General features: G+C 36.6%; 1 protein-coding gene across 5 annotated transcripts in view; it reads left to right on the forward strand.

Moving 5' to 3' along the window:
• SBF2 (SET binding factor 2) overlaps nucleotides 1-26,848 on the forward strand; it is a 230,070-nt gene that overhangs the window by 158,973 nt on the left and 44,249 nt on the right. For all 5 annotated transcript variants that reach the window (XM_056494163.1, XM_056494165.1, XM_056494161.1 and 2 more), the window contains exons 17-23: nucleotides 7,130-7,198; nucleotides 22,083-22,253; nucleotides 23,149-23,405; nucleotides 24,643-24,815; nucleotides 25,078-25,151; nucleotides 25,530-25,725; nucleotides 26,318-26,445. In XM_056494163.1, the coding sequence (XP_056350138.1) occupies nucleotides 7,130-7,198; nucleotides 22,083-22,253; nucleotides 23,149-23,405; nucleotides 24,643-24,815; nucleotides 25,078-25,151; nucleotides 25,530-25,725; nucleotides 26,318-26,445 (1,068 nt within the window). The remainder of the gene's footprint in view (nucleotides 1-7,129; nucleotides 7,199-22,082; nucleotides 22,254-23,148; nucleotides 23,406-24,642; nucleotides 24,816-25,077; nucleotides 25,152-25,529; nucleotides 25,726-26,317; nucleotides 26,446-26,848) is intronic.

A 26,848-nucleotide genomic window follows, 5' to 3' on the forward strand; every position in this document is an offset into this window, starting at 1 on the left:
TCTCTTTCTGAAGATGATGTCATTGAGGGTTCTTAGCATAAATAAAAAATTATTTTGCTGTCATGTGCTATTCAGTGGAAAATTTTCAGTGAGCCCTACTTCCAAGTTACATTTCATCAGACACTGTTCAGTTTCTCCATAGTGAACTAGACCCAAAATCTTTTGGTAACTGATTTGAACTGAGCATCAGCTCATTACGTGAGAGAAGATGGATGTAAAATTCCACTTCTATCCAAATGTTATCCTTCTAAAGTGAAAAAGTGATTTTTCAGTGAATCACTTTACATACCCATATAAATCTGATTTATTTTTTGTCTAGTTCATTCCTGTTAAGCTGTAAAAGCTGTATAGAATGTGCACTAATGATGTGATGCATTTTTATTAAAAGTATGTGAAATTGGAAAATCACATGAAACTTAGAAAAGAGCAGTTAAATTAAGTTATACAAGGTGAATGACTTTATGACTTTGCTTAAAAATTTAGGAGGGGAGGTGCTGCTGGGAGTAAGGATGTGCCCTGTGTACTTGTGAGCTGCTTTGTTAATATGTAACTGGACTACACTGTAATATGGCATCTATTTTAATAGTTCTTTTAAATGTCTTAAGCATTTATCTGTTCCTTAACTCAATCAGCTGTCTGTACAGCAGTTTACAGAGTACCCTGTGTTAATGTTTTGCAGTGGCTGCAAAAGTGTTTTGGTCTACCAGAGCTCAATGAGTACACTGCAGTTCCTAGATGTATTATGAACTAATCACCCCCTCCAACTGAGCAGTTAATGGATATTGATCACTTTTTTGTCATGAGTTACAATGTACTCTATCATTGGAGTGTTGTTTGTCAAACTTGTTACAAATTGCTGTGCAGGACCTTGTATCACAGCTGGTGTAGTTTAAGGTTTGGACAGAGTCACTGTGAATGAAGCCCTGCTGTGAAATAAAAGTCAAAAGGCATCTTGGCATCCCAACCATTTCCTTGGGAGAAGATTACAGCCTGAGTATGTTGAACTTTATTGCCATGGGCCTCATGACAGTATTCAGAAACATGCATGGCATTTCTGTTAAAGAAACTCAGATGTGCTGAGACGCGAGGGATGGCATTCTTGTTTTTATCAGTATCTTGCAAAAAAAAGCTCAGTGTTTTTAGGCTTTTGGGGTCCAGGAAAAATACAGTGACAAATGTGTAATTTATGCACATAAAAATCGAGGTTCCTGATCTCCTAAACGTAATTTGTAACGAGGAGGAGGAAATGACTAACCTCAAGCCTAGACGGAAATGTATTTATTGGGAAAGTGTGGGGGTGGGGGGGGCTTGACAGCTCTTCCTTGAGTGAAATGTTGTTTCTTGTTTTCACTTGCTGTGAGATCAGCAGTAGGATGGGGCTGCACAGAGAAAATCTGTTGCATTTGGTAGCTTGTGGGTGTGTGAAGTAAACGTAAAAACTTAAAAGTCATTTAATACTGTGTGTTTGTGTAATTGTTATAAACTGCCTTGGTTGAATTCTCTTCCTTATACCACTGTGCTTCAAGGGCAGGCAAACTTAGGAGAATTCAGAGCCAGGTGAAGACAAAAATGAAGTTCCTCAGGAAGTAAAATACCTCTAAAATAAAATTGGATCTCCTGCCTGGAATGGCAGCTCTACAATATCTCTCATCCTGCTGCTGACAGGATAAGTTCCTTAATTAAATGATCATTGCAAAGGCTTCAGATCAGGCAGAAGGACCACAGAGTCAAATCAGTGAGGATTCTCCTGGGTTGGGTGCTGTTCCTTTGTCTTCTGCACTGGCATCACTCTGTGGTGGCCACAGAGGGTGAAGGAACTGTGACATGTGGCAGAATTGAGAGCACAGGTCAATTCTGTGATCTGGACCTTGTGTTCCATTATTGCTGTCAGACCAGGCAGCAGCATGAGAAGCTGCTCATCAAAAGCCCAGAGATCTGATCAGTGTTAAACCTGGAAACCATAGACAATAAGAGTTGACTTGTCTTGGTTTTATTAACTGTCCATCCCTGTAGCAGTGTTTAGGCAGAACAAAAATAAAATTAAAATCCTGTGTAATTGAGCGAGACATAAAACACATTAGGTTCATTTATGAAGGAAGAATTGGTTTCTGTGAATTAATGCTTTCAAAAAGCTCTTTATATTCTTATCAAGACAAGAACTTTAAAAAATAATGAGAATTTTTAAGGCAGTATCTCCCAAGTTTTGAGTTTGTTTTTGTAGCTTCAGTCAAAAGATAAGTCAACAGGTAGTCAGCTCTATGGGCTTTTTCAGTATGTCTACTTTTCATCCTGTTTTTCAAGTTCCAGGAGAGTTCCATGTGATAAAATTATAGCTGCTTCAATAAGGTTTTATTTCACCTTTGTCAACAAAAAAAAAGGACAAGTTTGATTCCACTATAAAGCAGAGCAGCAGCTGGCATTGATGGTAACTTCACTAGGCAAAGATCTATATGAGGATTAGCAAGAAAGTAAATGCACATTAGTTTTCAAAAGTTATTTTGGAAATTGCAAGTAGGACTGTGTTTTTTCAAGACAGCATGTAATTACATTAGCTATAATTAGATATTGTTAAATTGTCAGTTTATTTACTTGCATTTTTGATTCTGCAAAGATTGAATATGAAGGACATTGATGGTTACATCAATTTACATAGAATAGGTTTTCTTTGATCAAAACTGTTATTTGTAATAGTTCAATTGCATTAATATTAATATTTGTATATGAATGAATAAGATTTATGCAGCCTATCTAATGAAAATGAAAAATAACCTCATTACTATTAAAATATAGTTATGAATAACTTTGCAATTCTACCTGATGAATCTCTATTCCTTTTAGCGAACAGAACATTTTTTCCTAAGTGGATTGTTGAATTCTCTTACTGCTTTAGACAAAAGTGGTAGCTTGTGCATTAGGATTGACAGTTCATATTTCCAAAATATAAACTGCATCAATAATATAAATTCTGTAATTCAGTAAAACCCAGCCCACATAATACATCTGTAAGAATTAGGATTAAATTCTGACACCAGTGAAATCATCTGTTGAATTTGTAATTAATGTTTCACCTGTAATCTGTAGCCAACGTTCTGCACATAGTTACACATGCTGATTTAACAGTTCTTGGATTAGTGCTTTAAAAACACATCTGACCCATAAGTTTCTGGCTTTTCTTTCCTGGATTCATTTTGAGCTTAGTCCTGCAGGGTGATGAATGCTCTTTGTATGCCTGAAAATTGACTTCAGTTATTCTCAAGAGGGACAGTGCAGTGATGAGCAGCATTTTTAACAGAGCATGCACTCATCCTGCTGTGCTGCCAAGAAGGTATGGATCAAGTGCTGCCATGTTCAGCTTTTTAGTCTGGATGCATTCACTGCATGCTACAGTGATTTCATGTGATAGTCAGGCCTCTGGGGAATTCCATGTATTTATGGTGTTCCTGAATGTAAGGCAAAATTGGATCCCAAAGTTTTTGGCATACTCGGATTTCTGCAGATTATTAAAAATGTGGTATGTGTTTGAAAAGCTTAGTGCCTAAAGCAGAATGGGTTTTAATGCAGGAAGGTAACTGTATCAGGTAGCAGTTAATGAGAGAGACTATCAAGATGAATTTAAAAAGAAAATTCCACCTGAATGGAATTTCAATTCCACCTCAATGTTATCTATATGTTCCATACAAGTCTTGTAGATTTTTATCACGTGACTAAGAGAAAGCAGAAATCCCTGGGTGTAGGTTGTTGTTTAATGCAGGAAGAGAGGTAATTTTTGTGCACTGTCACTTCACTGGCTTGGGCTTGCTCTTGTGGGATATCAGAGAGGGCTTAGGAGCCTTCTTGCACCTGCATGTCCAGGAGCAGATGAAGGAAGATCTCCTGGGGTGACGTTTCCCAGCTGTTCATCACTAGGAGCACACTGCAGAGGGCATCTCAGATTCATGATGATGTGCAATACCTTGTTTTCTAAGCAAGAATTCCAGGTAGTACCTGTTCAGAAGGCAAGAGTGAGGAGCAGAGTTGACTCTCTCCTCCAGCACCAGAAGCTTAAGCCACCTACCAGATTCCAAAAGCCATCAGTGCTCCCCCATATCAGCCCCGTGTGTCCAGCCAAGCAGACAAAATCTGAGACTTCCAAGCTTTCAGCTCTGCAGTCTGATGGCAATATTGAACCACCAAAGTTTTGCTGCAAATTTAAGCTGGTTGGAGTATAAAAGTAATTCACATGCGTTGTCAAAGTAAGTGATGTAAGGAAGAACATTCTTATTTTATTATTCACTTGTCAATTCAGTGTAGCAAAGCTATTTTAAGTGTACATGAATTCCTGTAGCACTTCCAATCTGCTACAGAGTTCAGCAACTGTCTGGATATAGGATCAGTATGGCCAGAGCAATGTGCCAGGTTCTCACTCAATTAGGCATAGAGTCAAAGCAGTACTCTGCATATGTCATGGTGGAAGTCTGTATTTCACTGTTGGTTTTTTGATGACGAATTTGCTGAAAATAATTTTTGTTCCCCAGATGTGTTTCGATTTCATTTTGTGCAAATTAGGTGGAAAAGCTTTGATTATATTATGGTATTTGATTTTTGTCTACTTCTGTAGCAGCAGTAGGAGATATTTTTCACAATTGGTAAAGACATTATATACAAGGCAGCTGGATTGCATTGTTTCAGGAGTCTAAATTAATTGCCTACAACACATATATGACATTTCCAGTACTTTGGTTTGTCTGTAAAATTGAGAAGCTGAGATTTCATTGCAAGATCTCTGTGTCATTCTGTCTTGGAGCTACAAAGCAAGTAAACAGTTAATTAGTTCCACTCATCTTAAAACAACAGTGTTATAATTTATTCCTAACTGAGATCACTTTGTGTTCCTTGTCATATACAGGAGAAGGAAAAAAAATAGATAAAACTTCTATACTGCAAATCCATGTACTGCTGACATGGAATATGTGGAGAATTTCATACTTGAAGGAAGGAATGGAAAAATAATCTAATGTGTTGTTTATATGGTGATGATATATATCTTTGAGACATATGTTAGCTCTTGGAGTATTGAATGCTCTCTAGGTGAAGATACATTGCTCAGTTTTTATAAAGATATTTTTATGTATACTTTGGATAAAAGCCCAAACTCTTTCAAATAATTTGAGCTAAGGGATTAAGTAGGTAACCTGAAATTGAGGATGGATTATTTTATACCTGGTTATAAATAATCATGTACAGAAATAAGAGATGTATTTCTCTGAAAGTTGTTGCACATTTCTAGAGATTGGAAAGTCAAATTTTAAGTGGGAAGTGTTCTTGTTAAATGAAAAAGTACAAAGAATATTTATCATATATTAAACTAAAAATACATGTGCTAACTTCCAAATGGGGATTAAGGATGTGGATAACAATAGGGAATAATACAGAAATGGAAAATTGAAAGCAGCTGAGGCTGTGTCCTTTAGCCTTATGCTCTGAGATTTTACAAACTAATTTGGGTTTGCTGTATAGATGTTGCAATGCTAAGATGCATTTATTGAGTTTCTCAGTGTCCATTTTTGTTTGTTGTCCTCTCCCAGACTGGAAGTGTGATATGAAGTGTGAGCACTTGCCCAACTCGTGTTGTCCATGCACAGTTAGCATTCCTGCATTTGTGCAGGGTTAGACACATTGAAATAAACCTTCACAATTGTGAACTTGTTCTGTCCCTTTTTCAGAATGCATGTGTAAGCAGTTTTCTAAATGCTGCTGTATTTAACTATAATGGACATGAGTAATCTGTTTAGGTGAGTTTGATTAAAGTAATAGAAGATGAAAGACTTGTTATTGAAAAATCATGAAAGTTGAAACAGACTTTAAAATGGTGAGAAGCAAAATGGTCTTGTGATGAGTTTTTTTGGTCTGTTGTTTTAAACCTGCAATCCACAGTCACTCTGCAGCCAATTAACAAAGAATTAAATGGAGGCAAGTAACATGCTAATGATCCTTAACATTATTGTTTTTCTGATGTAGATTCTGTATTTCTGCTATCACAATTGGCTGGTGCCAGGTTTTTGCTAGTTGCTCTGTTTTAGATAACTCTGATATGAAATAAAAGTATAAATGTAAAATCTGGCAGAGGAACACTTGAGATATTTCAATTTTGGCATTTGGTAAGTTGTTAAAGTTAAGAGGAGTCGTTTGAGTTGCAGGGTGCCCACTGTAACAATGATATTAAAAATATTAAAATGAATTGTTCAGCTGGAAATATTGCTTGTCCATTGGTCATCCAGGGGCACAATAGTGATGCATTTGTCTTGCACAACTGTGTGAGTTTTTGTGTTCTTTAATGGTGGCAAAAAGATCTGCTGAAAAAACACCTGATCACTTTTTTTAAAAGTATCATTTTTAACTCCTGTTGGGTATTTTTTATTCTATTTTTTTCCTATGGTCATAAAAATTCAATTTGTTTCTTAAATATTAAGTTACGTTCCAATTCTGCTTTCCTTTAAGAGACTTCCATAATAAAATCACAACTTCCATCACAATTACAAGTTGATTTACTTTGGCATGCCCTTCTCTGCTTAGAGTGACATGAATGACACTCTTGACTGTTGAATGAGACATTCAGAGACTTGAAGAAAATGGGTTTTCATCTTCTTTTAAAGTTAACCTTGTGCCAAACTTTGTAGAGGCTGTGGAGGTGATTATTTCATATTGCATAAATGTCACTTCCTTCACTGAGACATTTTGAAAGGGCATTCTTTGGTCATCACATCACTTCCATTTTAGTCAGGTTTGCTCTTGGCCCAAATGGAAGCAAACTACCTTTTTATTGTTCCCTAAATGAGGAAAACTTTCTTTATTATGTATGAACTATCAGTGAATTTGTATTTCTGACAAATGAATGAGAAATTGGCTAATAAATTTCTAAAGTGGGAAGAATCACAGCAATACCTGTCTAGAAAAAAATTTCATATATATGTGTGTGTGTGTGTGTGTTTGTGTGTATACATACACATAAATGTGTTATTTTTGCATGATATCAGATGATTAAGGATTATGTTGTGTGTCAGAAGGATGCCAGAGGGACTCCATAAGGAAAAAATGAAATTACAATCCACAAAATGGTTTTGTTTATTTTCTTCTTTGTTTTCTCTTGCAGGATTGTTCATCTTCAGAAGAATACAGCATTGCTGCAGCTTTGCTGCCCCTAACAACTGCCTTCTATAGGGTAAGCTTCTATTGCAAACCACTGCTATTTTTTTACATCACATACATTGTTAAAATGGAGAAAGGGGTCACAGGAGATACATAATGGGTAGGAAAATTTGTTCTAAAATTTATTAATGTCAATGGAAATCATCAAATAGACTGGTATGGGCATTACTTCAGAAGGACATTTATTGATGTTGGGTTGTTCTGATTATGAGACATACACCCAGAACTAAATGCAGGCTATATGATGGCTTAGAGAATTATCATTGAATTATATTTAGTCACTAAACCAATAGAAAATAATAATTTCTGATGTTGCTGTGTAAAAACTATTTATTGCAGTACTACTGTGTTTAATTTGGCATGTAAAACACTGGCCAATAGAATACAATGGTCACTGTAGTACAGTGGGCCAATAAAGTACTGGGCCAAAAGTACAAGTTAAGTTTTCAATCTGTGTAGTTGTTAATTTTGGGGGATATTATGAATGGGTTGTTTTAACTGCATGTTTGTTTTCAATTTCTTGTTTTGGTTTCTTTTTAGGGGGGAAATACATAGTGTTTGATAGTGGCAAAATACAATATGATAGTAAATACAAAAATGTAAATAATGCAAATTTTATGAGTAATTATTTCAGAAGCAGAATTATTGTAGTGGGACTATATTTATTTCAGTGTCTCAATACAGAAGTGTTTTCACCAGTTCTGGGTAGCTCCAGTCCTGCTTTTTAGGATGTACATACCTGAGCAGATACTTTCAGAATGTGGACTTGGCTTGCAATATTAAATAAACTTTGTTTAAGGTGAATGTTGTTATACAATCCACTTTGGGAAATAAGTGCTTAGTCGTTGGTAATTGGTTCATTGTGATGTTACAAAAGCAGTAGTGGCTTTGATAGCTTATCTACACATTAGTAATATAGAAATTGAAAATGCAACCTCCACCTTTCAGATGGCCCATGAGGCATTTATGAGTAGCCAGATGTAAAAAGCAGAAAGCTCCCTATTTTTGCTGAATGGAAACCAAGGTTTCTGCAATAAGAAGCTGAGAGATCAGTCAGTCATTTTTAGTTTAAATTATATATTCTGATCAATTTCTGGAGCTTTTTAAACTAGAAATAGATTCTGACATGTTGTTTTTAGAATAAAATATGTCAAACTTTACCAGTCACAGAAATCAGAATCATTTGTTGAAGGCAAGAGCAATTTTGAAAAAGTTATATGTGTAGAAGATATCTTGGAATTTCTTATTTAAACTAGTACTTAACAATGTTTATGGAGCATGAAGTGACAGGCTTTTTTCCTCTTCTAATTATTTGAACTGTAAAAAAGTTTTATTTAAATGTGGTTTAGTTTATAGCTGTACATAGTATCCCAGAATTGCTTCTAGGGAAGAGGGTAGAAAGTGTTTTCATTCTCTTATCTAAGGTAGCATGGTGTGATGTTAAATTTTTTGATCCCAGCAAACAGACTTTCTCCCATCCTTAGATCCAAGTTTATCTTTCTCTGTTCCCTCTGAGTCCTTCAGTGGCTGAATTGTTTCACATTTGCTGCTGCCACAAATACTTAATTTGAGGGAAGAGCTAATGAGCTATAGAAATTTTCCTCTTCCCTATTTTATTCTTACTACTGCATAAATTCTACATTTTGAAGAAACTTCTACTTTCTCTTATTTTCTGTTTTTTAGTTTTGCTTATAAGGATAGCTCTTTACCTTGAGAGGTACAAGCAGTATTTTAGGGTGTTGTAGCAGTTTAGTTAGATTCCTGTCATGGTAAAGTTTGATCAATTAGGAAAAAAAAATAGACAGTAAGAAGAGACTTTTTAATGTAGTATTAGGAGTTTTGAAATAAGCTTAAGTCTTGATTTTACCATCAAGCAGAGCAAAAATCTGGATTGAATATAAAATATATTTAAATAATTTCATCTACACAGTTGTATTTTTTGGTAGGGGTACCAAGATCTCACACCATTTCTCTCACAGAAAGTTCTCTGAAATCTTTTTTTAATAGCCTAGACTATTTAACTCTAAAAATACACTCAGGAAGCTGTGAGTCCCTGGATGGAAGAAGCATGATGAGTTTTTTAATGTGCCTGACCTGAATTAAAAATTAAAATAACCTGACTATTAACTTGCAAAAGCCAGCTGTTAATGCATAATAGAAAAAGAATTTTGTTTTTCCCAGATCTAATCCTCAGGTTCAGTGATGGTCCCCTCTGGTATGTCCCATTAGATACAATTCTTTGGCTAAAGTACTTATTTTGGCATAAAACTATTCATACTAAACACAAACTGACATGCTGTTCAGAACATAAAATTGTTAGACTAGCTTTGCAGTGATTAGTTAAAATTCAGATTAACAGTTTAAGGTTCAGCCTGAATAAAACTTACACTTTTGAATGAACCTTTTTGGGGTTTTTTGAGTAAAAAATTATACTTTTTGGAGGATTTTTCAGCTTCTCTAGAGGTTTTCAGAATTGTGTCATAGACTAGAGTGAGTATGTTCTATCTGGCATGAACCTGTGCTTCAACATGAAGGATTATCTTACCTCTGCCATATGATTGTGTTGATGCTTCTCAAGATGTTTCTGTTCTCAGAATACCATAATGCTGGTTAATACCAGCCTGTTAAATCTGATTTTCCCCACCCCTTTTGAGACTGGTCAATGTTCTTAGTGGCAGGAATAGACAGGAATTGTGCATCTGACACAGGGTTCCATTTGTGTGTCCACTGGTGTCATTGCACAGGCAGTGCTCCTAATCAAGTGATCAGAGACCAAGTCTGCAGTAAATCTAAAGGTGTAGTAGAGTTCCAAGAGTATATAGAGTTCAGTCCAGTCTGATATTTTACCATCTATGTCTGCTGTAGCATTATGATGAGATTTCGTGCCACAGCATTTCATTGTTGGTGTAATTCCTTTTGCTGCCAATGAAGTGGGAAAAAGAAGTTACACAACATCACAGTGCCTTAATGGAAGGACTGTTATGTTCATGAAATGTTTCATTTTATTTATCCAAGACAAAGCAGAGCACAAATGGAACAATTACCTGTTCTTCCTAAATAACTTACTATGTTTCACTGAGCATAGTGCAGTCACCAGTTAGAGGTGTATAAATAATGAGAAGGACATGGTTTTGTTTGAGTTCAGCAGATAAGCCAAGAAACCGAGCGGTGAAAACTTGGGGTGAAGTTGCTAAGATTCTGGAATGGTTGTGTCATGCATTAGCCTTGAGGGATTTCAAAATAATTTTGGTAAAACAGAAAATTTAAAGAAGGGAGCAAGCTGGCATGATGTAACCCATCTTGTCTTAATGCCTTTGCTTATTTAAAAACTAGTCTAGGGTATTTCTACACAGTTCCAATTAAAATTACAAGAAGCATCCCACTGTGTACAGCGTGCTAGGAGCTCTTGGGATGTCTGGTGAAATTTCAGAATTCTCCCTGAATTCTGGTGAGTGATCTGTTGTGAAACTTGATCAGGCAGGATTTGATCGCATTCTAAGTCAGAGCTGATGGGATTAAAGTCATAGACAGGAAGTCAGCACTGGTTGCATATTTGTGGCCTGGAGTAATAATTGAATTTTTCTAGAAAAAAATAGTCCCAATGCTTTTTGAAAATTTTAAATATTGGACACAAGCTGTTAGCAAAATGTGACTCATCAGTGACAGTGGACTTTGGTGTGTACTGCTAATGTCACAAAAACAAACAAATTTTTGCTTCTGGGTTAGAAAAAGGTTTTAGTTTACCATTAGTAACACTGTTGGAATTTTGTTTAAAATTGAAACAATATAAATAAAATGTATTTTTCCATGTTTTCGCGGTGGGAATGACCCCATGCTTATTTGGTGCGTGGTCACTTCTTCTGTGGATGGAGTGGAAATGTAGTATTGCTTGGTGCTGTGGAAAAGAGATCTTGTTCTCCATGTGGGAAGAAAGGACAACAGGAAGGGGACATATTTTAATCGTGTTTTCCTTTATTAACTCATCGAGGAAGGCAGCGTGAGGGTTGCGCAAGTGGCACTGTCGCATTCCCAGGGTTTGGATTCCCTGTTCCATTCTGGGTCCCTGCCAAGGTGGCAGGATGTGGTGAGCCCCAGGCTGCACTTCTGGGGGGCTCAGCAGGATCAGTGGCAGGCACCAGTTCCAGCCTGTCCTGGACACCAGCACAGGGAACAAAAGCTCTCCCCCCACTCTCCTGTGCCCTCCCCGTGCAGCTGAGCTGATGTTTGACACTCTGAGCATCCACTCCATGTTACACACAGTTGTGTTCCCCTCTGAACCTCCTTGTCCAGCTTACAGAAACATTTTTTATCTTCTCCAAAAATTGATGGCTAAAATTTCATGCCTAAACTGTATATGATTATCTGTGTTCCTGTACCTTTCTGAGGATATTCTACCACATTGCATAGCCCACAGTTACACACTTAGAAATTTTTTGTTTGGCATTCAGAAGTGTTTGAATGCATAATAAAAATACACTGTTCTGAGAGTAAAGTTTCCTCTGTGTAGATATTATTAATGGGCTTCCACATTTATAGACAAAGATTTCTTTAAGTTGCAGTATTCAGAGCAGAATCACAGGTGTTTAATTTAAATTTCTCAGTCTTTTTTTTTAATGGTTTGATGTATACTTGGAAAGTGATGATCTAGTTTAAGCAAAAATAACCCAAATACAACAAAATGTCTCACAGTTTGGATGTATTACATTCAAAATGACATTTGTCTTTTAGCAAGATGCACTGGAGACTGTTTTAGAATTTTTATGTGACCAAATTATGTAATTCTTGGGAAGGAGAGAGGGAAAAACTGATTTTTTAATTATTTTTTGTAATGCTTCTAAGCCACAAAATTTCAAATAAAATTTCAGTTGGGTACTAATGTGAATTTTTTTGTAGAGCTTGAAATGGAATGAGAGAAATGAGTCTGCAGCTTTGCAGACTGGGGCTGGCTGAAATCCTTAGGATGTGGCATCATTGGGCTGTTCGTCTGCATGGCTCCCCATTTTTCATTTGTACTCCATGTTCCTGTACCTTTGTTGAGAATGAAATAGAATTCAATAAAATAGGAGACTTTTTTCAGAGTTTTTAAAGGAGCAAAATGTGGTGTAAATAGTTTAACTTAAAACTTTTGAATATAGTACAGAACATTTATTCAGGTCATCTTAAGAATTATCCTGGCAGCATTTTCATGAGGAAAAGGATTTTAGTCCAGGGGCTTTTTTAATACTCTTCAAGGTGAATACAAAATTGTGAGTTAAGGAAAAAGATGAATTAATAAAAAAAGTGGAACTAGAAGTGTTTCATGTTAATGCACCAATAGAAATAATTAGAATGTTCTCCATAGTGAAATATATATGGTATTTTGCATAGCACAATAATAAAATAAAAGTAATTTGAGTGTGTACTTTCCTAGCTGAAATGGATTACCAAGTTTTAGTAACAGTTGTGGCAGATAATTAGTGGAAGAAAGTCTTTATTCCTAGAAATGCCTGAATAAATGATCTCTCGACTCCAGAGCCTGTTTGGTGTAGGAGGGATTCCCAGTTTCATGGACAAAGGCTTTCTCTGAAGGTGAAATTCAGAATAGTTTATAATATTTTAACCATTATCATGACCCCCCCACTTCCAAGAGAGACACAATTCAAAGTTAATTATGTAACAGAAGTTCATCATTTGAAATGTGCTCTTTGTTGTGTGGCAGCAGCTACAAAGTAACAGGGAGGATATGGTGGGTGAAGAGTTGATTACATTTTTATGTCTTTGTCAGGCTAATTTTACAGTCAGTGTCAGCTGGAATCAATGGAATATTGGTCCACCTGTACTGTGGAAAACAGTGGAATAATTTGGTACTAACATTATCTCTGTTACTTTATAACAATATTCTATTATATTAGTATTTATTTTAGAATTTGTGTAAATACCAGGGAATTGCATAAAGCTATTGGATGATGCAGTTAATTTAGCAAAGCAGAATTAGTGGGGTTTTACATTTAACATGAGTTTTGATTTTTAACTTCAATTTCTGCACAACTGTGATTGTCCCAGTTCTCGTAATCATCAGCATCCTTTTAGCCATGGAAAGCTAGGAAGACTTTCTGTAATGTGTTAGCTTTCTACACTGAAATATTTTCATTCTTGCACCTAGTTATGATACTTCTAAAACTTTCTGTCTTACTCTTGTGTGCTTGAATTAAAATCACTTCTACTTTAAAATTCTTCACTCTTGAATTGCTGGCTTTAATTTAGGAAACTCCCATCGTGAAAGACTTCCTTTATTGTCTTGGCAAGGAGTTTTGTCTGCTTCCATTAATTTTCTTTTTGTATCTCTATCCTGCCAGTTCTGATACTATCTTAGTCTATGGAAATGTTTTTGTGACTGAAATAGTATTAAGTAACATTATTTTTAGTACTAAAATTGTTTTGTTTATCCATTCTCAGAATGCCAAACCCTTTAATATAGAAATACATTAAATTGCCTGCATAAAAAGAACATGGCTGCATCATGAAATGGAAAACAGGGAAGAAGCTGAACCACAAAAGAATATTTACAACATTATCAAGTGTCTATATGAGCATTATTTGCATTCCTGGAAAATCCAGGAGCCTTAATTGTGGAGCACCAGAACTGCTGGTATTGCTTTTGTACAAAAGAACAGAAAAATGCTGATAGTTACCCTCAACAGCTTACAATATGTATTTTAAATAAGTAATAATACTTGAAGCCAGGCAGTTTGATGCATTGTAAGGAAGCTGTGGAGTCATCCTTACTGTTCATGATTGATGACAGTCATCATTATTCATAATAGTCATCATTACTCTTGGTAATTCTGTGCACCAGTAAGTTAATTAGGGCAGAGGTTTTTATAGACATGACCTAAAAGCAAGATTTTATTGACTTTTGAGAGAGGATAATGTGGTTACTTGGCAGGTGCTTATGAATATGAGTGGGGTCATGGAAGAGCATTTTTAAGGCTATGGTCAAAGTTCTGTCAATATTTCCAAACACTCCTCCAGTCAGAAGTTTTTATTACATCCATTAAAAGTTCTTTTCATATAAATATTATAGCTCAGTAAATTATTTTTGTAAAAGCAAACATACTTTTCAAGTTAAAACAGAAATCTGAGGATTCTTGTTAGTTATGGTGGTGTGGTTTTGCAGTATCCCCTGCAAGCACAGGCACCCAAATGTCACCTGTGATCCTTAAAGCTTTTGACTAGTGCACTTTGCTTCTGAATGGATACATGATACCTGCCGGTAGAGTACATCTATGTCTTTGCAGTTGAGAATATCTCACCTCCAAAACTATTTTTAGGTGGTGAAAAAAGAAATCAAGCAGGGAAGTATAATACAGGTATATAAAAAGTATAAAACAGGAGAGAAACTAGAGAATGTTTTTAACATGTGTTAACAAGGAATTTAGGAAATTAATTACTGTGGTAGCTTTGATCTATTGAAGAAGGTGGCTTTCCCAGAATGATAAAATCATGGAAAACATAACTTAGCAATCTGTAGTTCCTTCCATAGTGGTTTGTGGGAGGAAGTACTTGTTCAGGGGAAAAAAAAAAAAATTCCCCCCAATTAAAATAAGACGTAATGATAAATTTTGTAGTAAATTTCTGTTACTGAGGGACTGACCCACTATTGCCTAGAATAAAGATAAATCTTTCTGTTGTATTTCCACATCATTTGTAATTGATTTCACTTGAGCTTGTTTTCTAGAAATGATACCACCTAACTCTGGTTTAACGATTTTAATTTCGTTACAGCCCGTCTCTTTACGTTGTTACTTCTAGGGGGGATTACAGTGTTACAGAAATTCTGATTCACTTCGAATTTTCACCATGAAAGAATTTCTGGTGGCTTAATTAAAATCTAGTAAAGCTTCTGACCTTAAAGTGAAGGAATGTAAATGAAGTAACAGAGTCCCCCATGCGTTTTCCATATGTGTAAGTTCAGCTTTGCCTCCTCATCACTCTGTCCTTATCCCAGTAGAGTGGAACTTTCTGCATGAAAACACAATTTCCTTCATTGGGTCCCATTTCATTATTATCCCTCATGATTTGAGCAGTCTTATTTTATGTTTCCATGAGAGAGCAAATGCTTACAGATGGTAAAGGAGAGAATCAGCTGATGTATTTGTGTATTGCCTGCTTCTGTGTGAATGTCTCAGTTGCCATCCTAGATAGCTCATCAGCAATTTAAACTGTGACCAAAGAATTGAGGTGTCAAAACTGCTTTACTTCCTTACACATCTGAATGATTGAAGCCCATAATTGGAGTTTGTATCTCCAACTCTTGTTTTCATCCCTATCCCTGCATTTTTGTTCCATTTGCTGTTTCTGTACCCTTCATGACAGTACCTGCAGTTGGAATTCTTGGTAGGATGCTCTCCTTGGCTTCCTCTGATTCATCACAGCTCTCTGAACTTGTGCATTCCACATCAGCTCCTTGTCATGGGTTCATTACACTGTGCCAGCAAGAATTCACAGGGCAGGTGTGTGGCTCTCCTCTTCCTCATGCACTACACATGCCAAAACTGCATCTCATCATTTGGCAGAGCTGTTCCTGACAATATCCTGCTCTGTAAGGCACTTCCATTCAGCACCTCCACAATCATCTTCTCTGTCTGTTGGTCAAACTGGATTTTGGTTAATCCCTCAGAGTGCAAGTTCAGTTTTCTTGTCCATACTTCCAGAATTCTGCAGAATATTGCAGTTTCTGATTTTTTCCATCCTCTTTCTTTCACCTGAACTATGTGGTACATATATAATTTGTATTGCCAAGATGAGGTCTACTACTGATGTCAAAATTCCATTAATTGGCAGTTTATATTCTGAGTTGTACCCTTACAAATTTGCTCATCTTGTTCTTGATGGCTATTGGGGACTATTGTTGTAATAGTTCCTTCAGATAAGGAAATGCTGCATATTGAGAGAAATTCAGAAATAATTTGACCAGTGAAGGCAGAGAATGCTGCCACAGAAGAATGAAATAGTAATTAAAGAACAACTAGAGTGGCAGAAGACCTTAAAGTAGTTACTTTATCCCCTTGGGGGATTACTTAGATGCTCTATTTAGCTGGGCTTTATGTTACATATGAGGTCATCAATAATTCTAAGAACCATTACTTGAATAAAGATAAAACCCATGAATTTGTGAGATTTACAAGGTTTATTTGTCTCTGAGCACAGACCTGGATAACAACTTTGTTGCTGTGGGTTATTTTTGTGGGTAGAGGCAATGCCACCACTTCAATGCACTCACAGGTGCACAATCACTGCTGAATCACCTGATCCAAAGGGATTTGGTGACTTTTTAGGAGATTTTCAAAATAACTGTGTCAAAGTTTGAAAAAGTCTTCAGATGGATTCAACACTTCAACTGAGAATTTGTGGAATCTGTATCTTAGCTAATGGATTTAACCCACCAAAACTTTATTTGGGAGAAAAATCAAACTATTTCTCATCCACTTTGTGGAGTTTAACCTTATTTAGAACTGTGAAGTTCTGGTATGAAAATGTCTTCTCTCTTTTTTGTGGGATCTGAAGATACAATTTTAGTTTCCTTTCTTTCTTTGTGTAACAGAACTATTTAAATCTCTTTTTATCTCGTTGGAGAAAGAAGTATGCTAGTATGTGTATTATTTAATGTTACAGGGAACTTTGTATTAGCATTTATCTATCTTGATAAATCTATGTAGAAATGTGAGGTATTCTGCATGGTTTTAAGTAATGTCTAGTAAATTACACATGACCTTCAGGAATCTAGGATTACAGACCATGAGTAATTAGATGTTTAAGAGACTTTTGCCAGAAAATGTATACAGTAAATAAAGCTCCATCCAGAATTACATCCCATTTTTGCAAAATTCTAGAATTCTATTGCCCTCTGCTGGTTTAATGTACCTGGCTGTGATTTGGTAGCGCTGAATTATGAGTGAATTGACCTTCCTTTTATTTTTCATGGTGAAATAATAGTAGATGAACAGTATAATGGACCACTTTACTACTCATTTTATTTTGAAATAGAAGTCAATCTTGAGTCTGGTTTGGTGGCTTTCTGAAGACAGGAGAAGGGGCAAATTTTTTTCTTTTCTGTTGCCAAGATTTGCAAGTTGGAGACGAAACTCAGTTTAGTATTTCATCCTTTTTTTTTTTTTTTCCTAAAGCCGTAAAATAGAAATTAACAGAAATTTTGCAGTTCTTTCTTCATGCTTTTATGACATTTCCCCACATTTGTGTGCACAACATGTGGGAGTATAATTTTATACTTTAGACTAAATAGGAAAGCCGTTCATTGAATTGAATTTTTTGACTGATGTTGTCCATGCAGCTCAGTCAGACTTCAGCACTTCTAGCAGTCAACTAAAAGTGAGCAAAATGGGGATGAATCTAGCTAGTTACAAGATCTTTAAAAGCTAAACAGTGCAATTAAAAGCTAACACTTATATTATTTATACTTTTGACCCAATAACCAAACACCCGTGACCCGCACTGCGGGATTTTCTATCCAACCAAAAACTACTACCTGAAACTAGGAAGAAGGAGCAAAAAGGAGAAAGAGATAATGCCCAAAAACATCCCTTTTGTCCCATATCCATTACTATATTCTAAAACCCCAAACTCAAAACCCTTCACCGTGTGAAATTACACACTTCCATTACTGGGTGTTTATCTGAGCAGCTCTATAAATTTACAATGCCACTGTGTCCTGGTGATCTCTAACACTTGCAGGTTCCAGGGATAACTGTGACCAGTAGAGGAGAGGAACAGCTTTGGATGCAAAGGTGGTGCAGTAGCTTCCTTACAGAGGGCAGATGGAGAATCCAGAGCCAGGGATTCCTGGAGGAGCTGCTGCTCTTTGCATTCAGCATCATCCTCCTTCTAACTTGTTCTGCTTCATTTGCTCAGCAAGTATATCCAAACCAATAACTCAGGCTGTCAGTTGGAGACAGAAATACACTTTATTTCTGAAGTAAACTGGATTTCTCTAAAAAAGGGGCACTTTTGAGTTTCCCTCTTCATTTCCATATCTGAGAGACATCCCGTGAGAAAAGAGTGATTAGGTGTATTCATACTTTGGTTTTTATTCTTTATGGTTTGAAAATAATTTTTCCACTTCATCATCAATAGCTGGATCCTCTGGTTTGCTATAATAAACTTCCTTCTTTAAGCTTTTCTGGTGTAAAGGGTAGTAACTGCTGAGTGACCAGCACAACACTTGCTTTCCTTTATCAGAAACAAGCAATCAAGATAATTTAAGTTACAGAGACATTCTTTGAGGGCCTGGACCCCACAGCAAGTTTGGGAGTCTTGGAACTGGTGCATATTTCTTACTGAGCTGAAAATATAATTTTCATAATCAGAATTATCTAGTGTTGGGAAGCAGGGAAAAAGCTCTAGGCAGGTATTATCCAGTACCTCTCAGTAAGGTGGAAATAATGGAAGGGTAATCCCTGAATTCAGGAAGTTGCCTCTATAGTCATACATAGCAAGTCCCAAACCTACCTTGTGTTTTCCCAAACTGTAGTATGTAATTAATTATTTTGGTAGGGATAAGATCTATTTCATAGCTGAAGTGATCAGGGGTTTTTAAGTTTCATTAATCTATTTAAAGAGCTCAGTGTCCTTTGCAGAAGTAAACTGATTTTCTGTTGGTTGTTACAATTTACACTTCAATGCTCATTCTGTCATACTGACAGCTTTAGAATAACTGTTAGAATAAGGACTTCATCAGTTCAGAACTATTTTTTATTATTTTCTTCTGGGGTCTCTTTTAAGCTGTCAGTCCCTAAATCCTCCCTTATAAGTAGGAAATTCTTTTGCTGCCTCCTGCATTCATTCTGTCTGGCAGGAGTGAGTTATTTGGACAGAGAGAAGGAGCACAAATATCAGTGTAGTTTAGCTGCCCTGTGAAGATGTGTTTTATATATGCAGTATTTCTTAATGGAAAACACCAAACTGTTCTATTTAAACTGGAGAAAATCTGAGCAAGTTCTTTTGAATGCAGCAGTAAACACTGGGGTCCTTTTGATATGTTAGATGAGTTTCCATTCTAGGGAAGTGGGCTGACTAAGCACTCTCAGCATAGAGAATATAGACACTGCAGACTTCATGGAATGCTTATATTTGTACCAAGTGTATTTTTAGTCCATGAATTTAGGCTGCATAGGAGCAACAGTGTGCTTCTTGAAGCTGGCATTCTTACTGCTTCTTTTACAAACAAACTAACCCAAACAAGCAGAGAATCCAAAGTGATTTTGCCCAAAATAAGTGGCAGGGCCAGGAACTGCAAGTCCTGATTTTGATTCTGTGCTCTGGCCACTATCAGGTTTTGCCATTTGTTTCAACACATGCAGGTGATGAGAAGAATAATATTTATGATCACTGGGCTTTTTTGATGTGTTTTCTTTCATGCTTTTGTAAACAAACTTTTTTTATTTGGTCTAGGAGTTATTGTCAGTGTTGATTTACATTGCTATATTTGAACATAAATCTCCATTGTTTAAAAATTATGTTTTGTACATGGCTGTTCATGATTTTAAAATATGAGCACAGGAAGAGCATCTAAAAGCCCCTCAGCTTTCCTGTCATGTTTGTCCCCATGTGAAAATCATTTATTTCATTTTTATTTCTTTAGACCCAGGTTTAGGAGCTTAAACTTCCTTTTGAGTTGTGTCAAAGATTACCCTTTTCTAACCAGTTTACACAATTACCTGGTTTGGGTTGAGGCATCAAAGGCAATTGAAGAGGTTGGTAGTCAATTGTCTTCTTTGTGTGCATTTACTGCACGAATTGATGTGAGTTAACCCTACCAACTAGCTAGGCTTGAACAGGCTTTTTTTCCTTCCCTTTTTCCTTTTGTTTTTCCTTACCCTTTTTCTTTCCTTTCCTCTTTTTCTTTCCCCCTCTTCTTGGCATTCATACTTTTTGCAGGTCTGTTGTGGCTGGGATTTCAGTCCCAGTGAAAAAACAAATAATAAATCAAAGTAAAAGTCATGATATGACTTTAGCACTAACCTTTGCTTTCAAGCTAAGTTGTCCACATTTTTATTGCATGATTTACCCATCATCCCTATTCCTCTGTAACACAGGTTTTGTGCATCTGGAGTTTGAGGTAGGCTCAGTGGTTGGGCCAGATCAATTTGTGGGCCCTGTGGTGTGTCTTTTGCATGATTAGGTTTTTTCAAGGGAAAAAAGATCAGTAGGACACTGTTTGTGCTGACCTGTTCTGGAGGGAAAGATCAGTTATCATTTCCTGTGATTTGCCATCAGTTGCACTACATCTGAAACTTGGGAGTCTGTTAAACAAACCAGTTATCTGTTCTCTCAGTCTGTATTGAATAAACCAAGTCACATTTAACATTACTTGAATAGATGGCAATTTCTTAACTGGTTACCGAGAAATTCTGATGAGATTCTGCATGATCAAATCAAAATGATACTGCTCACTTTTAGATGACTAAGCACAAGAAGGCACTTCAGTTGGGTAAATTTTACTAGGATGTCACATAGCATTTCCTCAGATACTAGAATTTTCAAGAACCTTTGATAGGGAAGAAGTCCATGGCACATGATCAGGGCTTTCAGTTCATGCTGTACTTGGAAGGGCATAGTAAGGAAAACAGTCTGAAGAATTGCAAAACCAGAAATCTGTAAACCAGACTGCAAAATTTTTGGTTGCAATTTCCTACCCTCCCATTTGAATGCCCAAGTGCCAGCTAGGGAAATATTGGAAGTACTGGCTGTTCTGTACAATTCTACAATTACAGTTATTAAATGGAGTAGTATTCATGCTCTCCAGGAAAGTGGTTCAGAACATAATCACTAAAGTAAAATCTAAGTTCTAGATATAGTGTGTGTTTCAGGTATGGGCAGTATTGTGAGTGATAGCCATTAAATGAGACACCCAGTAATGTACTTTGTTCTTCAGAAATAATCATAAACACAAATTTAGATGACCTGCTCCTTTGCTACATGCAGTATACAACACATTGTTTTGTGGCCTTATTTTTTCAAAAAGTAAGAACATATGAGAAAGGATTTCGTTCTTTATTATTCAGGTCATTGAAATAAATTTCCTTTCTTTATATATGGTTATCAAGACTATTAAACAACTCCCTGGGAGGCTAGTGCAACCTAAATAAATAGATGTACTTGAAATAAATAGTTTGTTCATAATGACTAATGCTGTAACAATTCTGGGTTTGTCTGAGGCTTTACAGTGATCCAGACCCTTGTGACTTCAAAGAACATACCCAAATTAGCACTCTTTCAGGAATTGGATTTGGGTCACACAGTTCAGTAAATAACACTGAAGATAACAATTTATCTAATCTTCTGCTGTTGCAACAAATGCAGTTTATTGGAAGGACTCAGTTGACACTTACTATTACTTAAAATTTCATTACTACAGTTCTAAATAAAATGAGAAATAATTTTCATCTCTTTGAATACTGATTCTATGTTGTACGACCAGGTTGTTAAAAATACTGTGGTTTGTTGGCAAGGAAGATGTTTTATATTGCAAATGTGTTCTGTACTGTTATCACAAAATTCTTACTTCAATTCTCATTTTTCTACTCTGAATCAAGAAAACCATGCCTTGCATTGGCATTGGAGTCAACCAGTTTAATAGCACAACCTCCCTGTGTGTTAATTTCTTGAATGGCACAAAACTGGAGATAATTTTGGGATTATTTATGGGGTAATTTATGGGATAAATTATGGGATAATTTCTCTATCCCATATTGCAGTACAAATGTTGATATATTAGTATATACTAATATTAATCATATATATACACATATGTGTGTGTGTGCCAGTTCTGAAGTCATAGCCTTTAAAAGAAATTGAATAATAGGACTGATTTGTCAACTGTGCACATGTTTTGCTTTCAGAAATTAGCACCTGGGGTTAGTCAGTTTGCTTACACCTGTGTACAAGATCATCCTATCTGGACTAATCAGCAATTTTGGGAAACAACCTTCTACAGCAACGTGCAAAATCAAGTTCGCTCCCTCTACCTTACAGCCAAAGATGACAACCATGCAGTACAGTTGAAACAAAAGGTAGGAAAACACATTAAAGTATTAAAGTACTATTTTTATTCACATATTAATTGCCTCTTAGGTTACACTAAATTATGTTTTTTCCAACTTCATGTGTTTTTCTTTAATTTTCTCCCATATTACACATTATACAACAACATGAGAAACGCTAGAAATTTACATTTATCTGCAAAGCATTATAATTTTATGTTAGCTCAACTAAGTGTGGAAAAAAACATTTGCAAGACACCTAGTCATTCATTAATTTAACATCAGGCTTCAGGTCACTAATATCAGCTGCCAGATTCCTTTATTCGACTTTGGCTGTGTGCCATCTACCTAGTTTAATCTAATGCTAGAATTGGACTCCAAAATATAAAAACATGAATGTTTCAGCTGGTCTGGAAACTATTTATATAAAAGCTTCCCTCACCTGAACATCCTAGGAATTTGGAGAATATTGCCAGCATCGAGCCATGAGCTGCATGTTATTTCTCAATCTGATTTATGCTTGTTCTTATTTGGGCTAAGTGGATAAGCTGAGGAGAGCAGCTATGTTAAAATCAGTAAACCACTCTGAAGGAACATGGAAAATAGGATGGTATAAAAAAAGACCTTAAAAGCCATGATGCAATGATTTTGTTTAGATTTGCCCATGTTATGCTACTGGTGCATTTCAGTAAACTGCTCTCAAAGCTCTGTTCCCATAATCATAACTCTCCTTAAACCCTATTGAGGGTAGTTATTTGCTCTTTCTTTTAAAATGAATATATAATTTAAATAACTGAAGAAGTTTAATTATCAATTTAATAAATAAAGCTTCGGCTAAGCATTGTTTTTTAATAAAAAAACAGTAGGATTTTGTAGCTTTATCATTTCTTCCATGTCTTTATATTCCTTTCTCTGTGTCTTCTAGGAGAAAACTCCTGCAGACCAGGACAAGACAGCAATGGACCTGGCTGCTGAGCAGCTGAGGTTGTGGCCAACCCTTAATAAACAGACACAGCAGGAGCTGGTCCAGAATGAGGAAAGCACAGTTTTCAGCCAGGCCATTCATTTTGCCAACCTCATGGTCTACCTGCTGGTACCACTGGATACAAGCAAGAATAAGCTGCTGAGAACATCAGCTACTGGGGACTGGGAGAGTGGAAGCAATAGCATTGTCACAAACAGGTGGGTATCCAAGGCAGTGCTCATCCAGCAGGATGGGTACATGGCTGTACTCTAAATTCCAGCTTGTTTCAGCTTCTCCTCTTCCTTTCAAGTTCAGTAGTTACGGAGAATAGAAGTCCAACATGATTCCTCTCAAATAACAGAACTTTGTCTGGAGTGATTTACTTCCATTTAAACGAACATTTTATTGTCCCAGTAAGAATTTTTAATCTAGTAATGCAGATGTTGATGACAAACATGGGGTTTGGTGAGAAGGAAAACAGCAGCCCCAAACCCACTCTGTTAGTTTTTATGTAACCACTGTATGAACCTAAGATCAAGAAAGCATTTGTATAGCATCTATAAAATCAGCATTTCTGTGCAACAGCTGCAGAGGAGGAAAGGCACTGAGGTCACAAAAAGCAACAGGGCTAAACCACAATGGCAAAGGTTAAATTACTAAGGAAGCAGTAGGAGTATAACACCAGTTCCATTCATTCCCTAGCATGCAAAGCCAGGACATTTCATAACAAGCCTTCCTCCCTCTGTGTGTATTGTCTTCATTATCACCTCTCTGTACAAATTCTCACTTGATAAAATTATGGAACACTGTGTGAGAACACTGGCACCAAGTAAAAGACTATCAGGATGAAACTCCCCATGGAGTTACTCATTTCTGCTGATGACACAAGTTTAATCTCAGGCATTAGGACATGCTTAGTAGAGTGCTTGTGGTATATGTTGCAATCTATGAATTTGGCCCCTAATATTATTATGGGAGGCGTTTTTTAGACATTCAAAGTACATCTCCCACTGACTTGCTTATCTAATGCACAAAAATAAAATTCTTATGATCTTCTTAGCTTTTGATCACTTTACTCTGCAACCTAAAAATACATTTAATGTACCTTTCTCTATAGAACTGGATATTTGCATACCACAGGTTGCAAATACCCATGACTTTATGAAGAGAAATACTTGAATTTATGAAGAGAAGACATAGAGCTTACTCCCAAAAAGCTGTTTTCTCTTCTGGGCCTATCTGTGCTGGACTCATGGAAAGAAAATTGTCCTATGTCATCATTCATGAAAGTTTTGGCAATGAAAGTACAATGTAATTGTGATACCACCATATGCTTTTAGTAAGTTATGTGAATTGTAACTAGAAAATACTTGAAAATGTCTGTGTCTATCCAAGTGTCATTTGTTCATCACCAGCTGAATTGTTGACACTTGTTGTTTTTATTTCTGCCTTCAGCATTGCAGGCAGTGTTGCAGAGAGCTATGACACTGAGAGTGGGTTTGAGGACTCGGAGAACAACGATGTTGCAAACGCAGTGGTGCGCTTCATCACCAGATTTATTGACAAGGTTTGCACAGAAAGTGGGGTCACACAGGATCACATCAAGGGTCTGCACTGCATGATCCCAGGTAGGAATTGTCACTAAAAGGTGCTTTACAGTCTTTCTATTTTCTTTTCCTGATTAAACAAATGCACTTTCTAATCTGAGTTACCTTCAGATAAGTTAGAGTATTAGATTTCTTTTCTAGACTGTAAGTGCTGTTGAATCTCAGGTAATTATTTCCTTGATGTCAACATTTGAGAATTTCAGAATTATCAGAGTTTTAATTACAGGGCAGCTTTCTCTTTCACACTGTGTGAGACTGCATTTATGGTGTTCCTGCTTTCCAGGCATTGTAGCAATGCACATAGAGACTCTAGAGGCTGTCCATCGTGAGAGTAGGAGGCTTCCACCCATACAGAAGGCAAGTGTTATGAAACATATTTGTATTCTTTACAAGTACTAGAATCATGAAATCTAGTCATCTTTTTTTTTCCCCTCTCATAATGTTATGAGGAAATATTAAAACGTTAAAAGAAAATTTCCACCAGTGATAAATAAAGTGCTTGGCTTTGGTCTTATGAAATATGAAACTAGTAGAGCCAGACTTCAGATCATAAACAAGCTGTTGCATGCCCACTGCTTTTTGAGACCCATTTCTCTTCACTGAGTCCAAACTCCATCTCCCTTCTTTGGACTCAGTGTCATAACAATTTTGTTTTTAAGCTTTTAAAACCAAATATTGTTACTAGCCTGAGGTATAACACTGATTTACACTTACACTTCTATTTATTTACATCAGCCCAAAATTCTACGGCCAACTTTACTGCCAGGAGAAGAATTTGTTTGTGAAGGTCTCCGTGTGCTGCTGGATCCTGATGGCAGAGAGGAAGCCACAGGGGGACTGCTTGGAGGTCCTCATATCCTCCCTGCTGAAGGAGCTCTGTTCCTTACCACTTACAGAATTATATTTAAAGGCACTCCTCATGATCAACTGGGTAAGAAAATCCAAACAGTGATAATTGTGATCCTTCAGATAGGCAGGATTTTGAGCTGGCCTGTCCACCTATTCAAGCATCAACATCTTTAAATACTTTTTTTCAGATGCTGGAAGCAAGTGAAAGGAAAAATATTCATGACTTGGTATTCTATCTAAAATTGTTGTTTAGAAATAACTATTTTCTTAATACGTCAGCTCTTCTGAATGATAATTTTTCATGATTTAATGTGTGCTATTTCTAAGCAGCTTGGCATTCAGAAATATAAATTTATTGGGGAAAGTTCATGGTCATATATAATTCCTGTTTATAAATTATGAAATCTGAATAAACTTGAAATTGTTTCTTTACCCCCTACCAACCTACCATTATGTAGAGAGACTCAGAAGGAAGGAGACTATTTTGCTGAAATAGAGTAGAAATTCAGATTACAAGTGATGCTTTAGGAATTTACCAACGTTTCAGGTACTTTGCCTGAAATTAACCCTATGTTCAGGTTGCTTTGTGCTTATTCACTCTTTGTTCCAGCAGCAGTGTGAGCAGAGCAGAGCTGTGGTGTGATCTAACAAGTGTCTGTGTGCTGTATCCTCAGTTGGGGAGCAGACCGTGATCCGCAGCTTTCCTATCGCCTCCGTTACCAAGGAGAAGAAGATCAGCATCCAGAACCAGCTGCAGCAGAGCATGCAGGAGGGGCTGCAGATCAGTTCAGCCACTTTTCAGGTAAAAGGAAGTTTTGTGAAAATTTATGTAGCTACAGTCAGCTCAAAATGTTTACGAGCAGCACTTTGCCCTGGTATTGGTGAAGAGTCTGATTTTCTGCCCCGTAAGGTCAATAGACAAGGCAGAGCTCATAGTAACCCTGGCATGTATTGGCCCACTTGGTACTTACAGAAGGTTGTTATTTTCACATTAGATTTCTTTCATTGCCTTCCTCACCTATTTTGGAACCAGAAAAGGGCTGGTTTGGGCCCAGAATCCCTTCATGTAAATAGAGGCCTAGGGAGGCTAGTGAGAACCTGCTTTCTCTCTCCTCCAGCTACATGGATTCAATATGGAAAAGCTCTGAGTATTGCTTTCTTCTCATGGTTTGTCACTTCAATAGCTTTCTGTTAAAATCCATGGC

The sequence above is a fragment of the Oenanthe melanoleuca genome, chromosome 5, assembly GCF_029582105.1.
Source record: "Oenanthe melanoleuca isolate GR-GAL-2019-014 chromosome 5, OMel1.0, whole genome shotgun sequence".
NCBI lineage: Eukaryota > Metazoa > Chordata > Aves > Passeriformes > Muscicapidae > Oenanthe > Oenanthe melanoleuca.